Genomic DNA, 6,000 nt, shown 5'->3' with positions numbered 1-6,000 from the left:
CATCTTTTGCTCTCTACGTCGGCATGTCTGTGTTTGCTAAGACAAGAAACACGCAGCTCATCGACATGCTGCATGAAAATGGGGTTAGCATTTCCTATGACAGAGTTCTACAATTATCAGCCCAGCTAGGAGAAGCAGTTGTATGCCAGTACGTGGAAGATGGAGTGGTGTGTCCACCAATCTTGAGGAAGCAGTTGTTCACGACTTCAACAGTGTACAACATTGACCATAACCCCACTCGACTACGGCCAAAACGTCCTTCCATGGGACCAGTGTATCCATCCTCCAACATCCAAGCCCTGAGTAGGCTGGTAAGGAGCGTGAGCCACTCAGACGGAATGCAGATACGATGGCCAAGAAAGTTCCTGAGCTTCCAGAGGCACTCACCAATGTCCGACCAGCTTATAATATGAAGAATCCCAATCCTTCTTTGGGAGCACCTCAGTCATTGCCAGCACCTGAGTCACTCCAGTCACACCTGCAGGAAGAGTATGCTTGGCTGGAAGAGGTCTTGCTCACTGAGGATGTGGCTGATGAAGTCTGCATCACCATGCAGCACAGAAGAGGAGTCAGCCATTTGAAGTGAGCATTACGTCTCTGCTTCCCCTGCTTCGAAATCAGGCACACTCTGTGGTAACCATCATGCATGTCATGGAAAAGGTTCGTGATACAGTGGCTTTTCTGAACCCAGGTCAGATCCCAGTCATAGCTGCTGACCAGCCACTGGATGCCCTGGCAAAACAAATCCAATGGCATTGGCCTGAGTATGGAGAAGACAGGAATGTTATTATGTTCGGGGGACTTCACATAGAGATGGCTGCACTGAGATCACTAGGAACGCTACTACAAGACTGTGGTTGAACCGGTTCCCTTGTTGAAGCAGAAGCGGCTTCATCTGGTACAGCAGAGTCTTTTCTGTCTGTGTCAAGTGTAACTAAGACAAGACTAGCACATCAAGTCACAGCATGCATCTTGTACAAACTGATGAAGGAGGCATACCAGGTCTATTGCTCTGATGAGTCTGAAAGGTCAACTTTGAGCTTTGAACACTGGTGTAAACAACGGAGGCTTGAGAGTTCACAGTTCCAATTCTGGAACCTTGTGCTAGACATGGAACTCACCATCTTCATGTTGATCCGCCCATTCAGGGAAGGCAATTTCAAACTCTACCTTGAAGCACTCTGAGAGCTAATCCCCTACTTCTTTGCGAACAACAATGTTAATTATGCCCGAAGGCTTCCAATTCACCTTCGAGACATGATGTGCCTTGAGCAACAACATCCAGAGGTAGCGAGGGAGTTCTACAAGGGGAACTTTGTTGTCCACATGTCATGAAGAGAGTTCTCTGCCATTGCTATTGATCAAACCCATGAACAAAACAATGCAGTGATTAAAGGCGATGGAGGAGCAATTGGGTTGACTGAGGACCAGAGATGCAACCAGAAACACAAGAAACACCAGAAAGACTGCAACCAGAGAAGCAAATGCTTTCGCTCTGGACTTTCATGCACAGCACTTTGCAGCTGCATATGTGAACAACAGTAAATGCACAAAGATGTACTGTCAGGTGAAGTCATAGGAACCAGTGCTAATAGTGAGTACTTTTTTTAAGTAAGTTTTTGTTTGTTATATTTTTTTACTAAAAGTGTTATGTTATGTGGTTAAAAATGTTACAATGGACTTCAAACTATAAAAAATCATCAGAGCATGCGTGAAAACATACATATCGACACCAAGATCACACAGATTGACCAACTACATCAATTTCTATAAGAAAAATCAACTTTTCGAGGTCAATATGGAGGCCATCATGAAAAATGGCCGCCATCTTGGATTTTTAAATGGCCAATCAAGCACACTTGACTAGTAACCATTAGAGATTTACCATACCAAATTTGGTGCTTGTATCACCATTTGCACGATTCTCTTCAAAAACTGCATTTAGCTGCCCCACTATTTATTGCATGCAAATTCAGATGTCTGAAGTAGTGTTTACAGACAAGCCCCAAGATATAGTTGGTCATCTGGTAGGTGGTCCTTTACTTTGTTGGGGTCAATTGAATTTATGTCATGTCTATTCAGGCGGTCATGTCTATAAAAAACATTTCAGGTCGCAAGTTTAATTTCAGCTCTGCCTACCATGTGTCACCAACCTCAGGAGAGTCCATTTCCTGGTCCATTGTTTCCATCCTCTCAACATTTCTGTTGTGCATATGCGAGATTTTATTCCGTTTCAGAGATGATATTTCGGCAGACAGATCTGTACGGCATGAACGGCAGTACGCTCTATTGGGGTTGCTCTCGACCCTCCAGTGCCAATCCTTGAATTCCTCATAGTGAAGCCACGCAGCCTAAATGTTCGTTTTGGCGGCATTGTTCATCAGGTTTTTTGAAAAATAGAGTAAATGGGTTAAAAAAGGAACTGAGGGAGAGAGGGAGAAACAGAGAGCAAGACAGAAAAACAAAGGAAAAAAGATAGAGGGGGATGATGGGATATAATGAACAATCAAATTCAATATATACCCATTATATTGACAATGAGAACCAATGTATGTACAGTCTCGTTCAAGATTCTTCGAACACTGCTGGAGACAACTGGCAACTCAAGTCCGTTTGTTAACTATAGTACGTAGTAAAAATTATGAATGAATGTAAAAGAGATCTGTGATTGGTTACTTAGTTCCCCGTTGCTTAATTAATGGTTGGGCTTTGTTGTTTCGTATTATACTTCTCTGCTGGTATATACTATTAATTTGACTTAAGAATGGATAGAGCAATGAGGCAACCTATATGAAATCATGTTTAGATAATTAAACATAAGTAGAAATCGGTAAGTATATTAAAAAACATCTTGCATCGGGCACAGCTGTGTGCAGGTTGCTTATGAGGTTGCCTGTTATCATTAATTTATACTAATATTATCTTCAAACGTTTAATAAATTTTGGGTAATTAATCCAGTTGTATGTAACCGATGCTAAACAGATTTCTTTCTAAAGACGCCGATTTCATGCAACGCAAACTGCTGTTTTAATTCGCTGTGGGACTAAGCAGAATCATCGGTTCACTGCTACTTATAGTAATAATAAAAATAATAATAATAATAATGATAATTAACGGTTTATTGAAAGAGCTTGGCAGCCAGAAGGCTGAAAATATACAGTTATACAGTTATACACATAATAATAATAATAATAATAACAATAATAATAATTAACGGTTTATTGAAAAAGTTCTGCAGCCCGAAGGCTGAAAATATACATTGGACATAAATGACTGATTACATACATTGGTGGTTTAACAAAAGCCTTCATTAGAGAAAGGTAAAGGAACATACAGTGAACATACAGATTAATGTAGGATTGTGCGTGTTGAATAGCTAACACGTATTGTAGTAACTCCCTCCCAGATGGTGTTAGGAGGGACCTCACGTGATGTAGTAGTTCCCTCAGATGGTGTTATGAGGGACCACGTGGTGTAGTAATTCCCTCACAGATGGTGTTATGGGGGACCTCACGTGGTGTAATTACCTCACAGATGGTGTTATGAGGATCCTCACGTGGTGTAGTAATTCCCTCACAGATGGTGTTATGAGGGACCTGACGTGGTGTAGTAATTCCCTCACAGATGGTGTTATGAGGGGGCCTCACGTGGTGTAGTAATTCCTTCACAGATGGTGTGATATGAGTGAGGTTTGGTCCCAGGCCTTCCTATCGTAGACGGATTAACACATCGCTAGTTGTTGTTGGGTCTCATGGGCCGTTATCACTGGGTACTTGGGACCTCACTGTGTGAAGGTTAACTTGGGTACGACTGTTACTGTTGAGTTGTTCTCACTGACTTAAGCACTGTTCACCACTGTTCACCTCTGTTTAACACTGGTTCCATTCCTTTCCTAAATGAAATTGTAACTTCTGGCGAGAACTTGTTGATATTCCGGTGGGGAGGAAGGTTCAGGGGAAGGGGTTGGTATGGGCCAACTTAACAGTTGATCTGGCTGCTCCGAGAGGAGCGCCAGGTACGTCTTGACCCTTCGGTGGTCAAGGATGTATACAGTGTGTGTGTGTGTGTGTGTTTAATAATGGCGTTGTTTAAGTGAAGGTGATGGCAATTTATCTTACCAACCATCCGCCTGATGGTGTGAATTGGTGAGGTAGCATATGCCTAATACTTTTACAAGCCTTTATCTAGCAATATCATTGTCATTCCAAGACTCTGATTATTGTAAACAGCAAATGGTATTTCTTTCGTTGAGTGACTAATCCCCCCTAAATCATTGTTTCTGACTTGTGTAGATTACATCACTTTTAGTTTGGTGTCTTTTAAAAACAAATATTCTATATTTTAAAAAATGTGTACGGTGTATCATAAATTTTTATCTTATTTACTAATTTATTATTATTATATTTTTTTATAAATACCCAATAAAATGTAAATCTAACTCTGACGTTATTGGCGGAAAGGTGACGGAGACAGGTGTTGTCAGTGCTGACTACCCTTCCACTCCCTCAATTGTAGAAGACCACTGCCAACATGAAACACCACACGCATAAAATCACTGAATGTGGAAGATTAAGCTGCATGAAGGAGGCTGGGTTTTCACCCACTGAAATTGCCCAAGAATTGGGTATTTCTCGGTCAACTGTATATTATTGGATTAAGCGATGGGAAGAAGAGGGAAGTTTAAAGGACCACCACATGACTGGAATGCCGCGCAGAACAACACCTGCACAAGTTAAAGCCACCCGGTGATTCGCTGAGGCCAACCCCTTCAGGACTTCAGTTTCAATAAGAGAGGATCTCCAATTAAATATTTCCCCTTTAAGAATGAGGCGGAGACTTCACGAAGGTGGCATTCACCAAAGAACTCCCGCCACCAAGGAGAAGTTAAGTGACCGACATCACGAGGGCAGGTTACAGTTTGCTCGACGGTATGCTGAAAAAGGGCTAGATTTCTGGGGAAGAGTAATAGTCACTGACGAAAAAACTTTCTCATCTACCTCTCACGGAAGGTTGCATTGCTGGAGGAGGAACAACACCCGATATGCTAGACAGCATTTTTATAAGGAAGCAAGGAGTGGCCATGTGACTTGCAATATTTGGGGATGGATATATTTGCACGGAGTTGGAGAGCTGATTGACATAGAAGGAAGATTCACAGCTGAACAGTATTTAGAAATACTAGAAGAAGTTATGCTTCCCTCGGTGCGTGCATACGCTTTCCCGTTTCCCGAAAACATATTTTTCATGCTCGATAGGTGTCCTATCCATACCGCATGAATTGTAACGCAGTGGTTTGCAGAACAAAGAAATTTGCATGTTTTAGACTGGCCAAGTAAGAGTTGTGACATGAACCCCATAGAAAACATTTGGCCCAATATTGTGAACGTATGAGTGTCAGCTGATGAGAGAACCAGGGTGCAGCTACAGGAGCATACACACCGTGAGTGGGAGGTGTTGAGGCGAAAACCGCAACTGATACACAATCACGTTGCCTCCGTTCCTAACAGGCTGCAGCAAGTAATCGAGAATGAAGGTGGCTGGACTAAATATTAATGTATCAGAAATAATTTTCCAATGTAATCAATGTTACATACTGAATGCACATCGAAATTAATTTTTTATATGTTAACTGAAATAAATAAAATTTTCATGACTATATGCCAAATTGTATAATAAATGTAAAGAAAACAATCTTCTAATATCCTCACTTATGCAGTATGTATTCAGGATGATTTAAGTCAAACAAATCATAACATTACACTTATAATTATTATCATATATGATAAATATATTGCATGCGAAATAATTACTATATCTACCACGGAAAAAATCAGAGAGGGAGACGGAGACAAAGAAACAACTGTATAACGACACAATTCCTGTAATATGTAATGGTCCGATCACAGCTGTCCGATCCGGCTCTTGAAGGCACCTGTGACGAGGAAATTTATCTTTCATATTTCAATCTCATAATCTCATATTTCACAAGTTCATGTCAT

At 41.2% G+C, this 6,000-nt stretch overlaps 1 protein-coding gene across 1 annotated transcript in view; it reads right to left on the bottom strand.

Moving 5' to 3' along the window:
- Positions 1-1,004: 1,004 nt before the first annotated feature.
- LOC121854588 overlaps positions 1,005-6,000 on the bottom strand; it is a 48,272-nt gene continuing 43,276 nt past the window's right edge. The window contains exons 3-4 of the mRNA XM_042349283.1: positions 2,154-2,351; positions 1,005-1,049 (exon numbers count right to left, since the gene is read on the bottom strand). Coding sequence (XP_042205217.1) covers positions 1,005-1,049; positions 2,154-2,351 — 243 coding nt within the window. The remainder of the gene's footprint in view (positions 1,050-2,153; positions 2,352-6,000) is intronic.

Source organism: Homarus americanus, unplaced genomic scaffold (assembly GCF_018991925.1).
Source record: "Homarus americanus isolate GMGI-L3 unplaced genomic scaffold, GMGI_Hamer_2.0 scaffold15712, whole genome shotgun sequence".
NCBI lineage: Eukaryota > Metazoa > Arthropoda > Malacostraca > Decapoda > Nephropidae > Homarus > Homarus americanus.
Note: the sequence above shows the minus strand (reverse complement) of the source record. Positions and strands in the feature narration are given on the sequence as shown.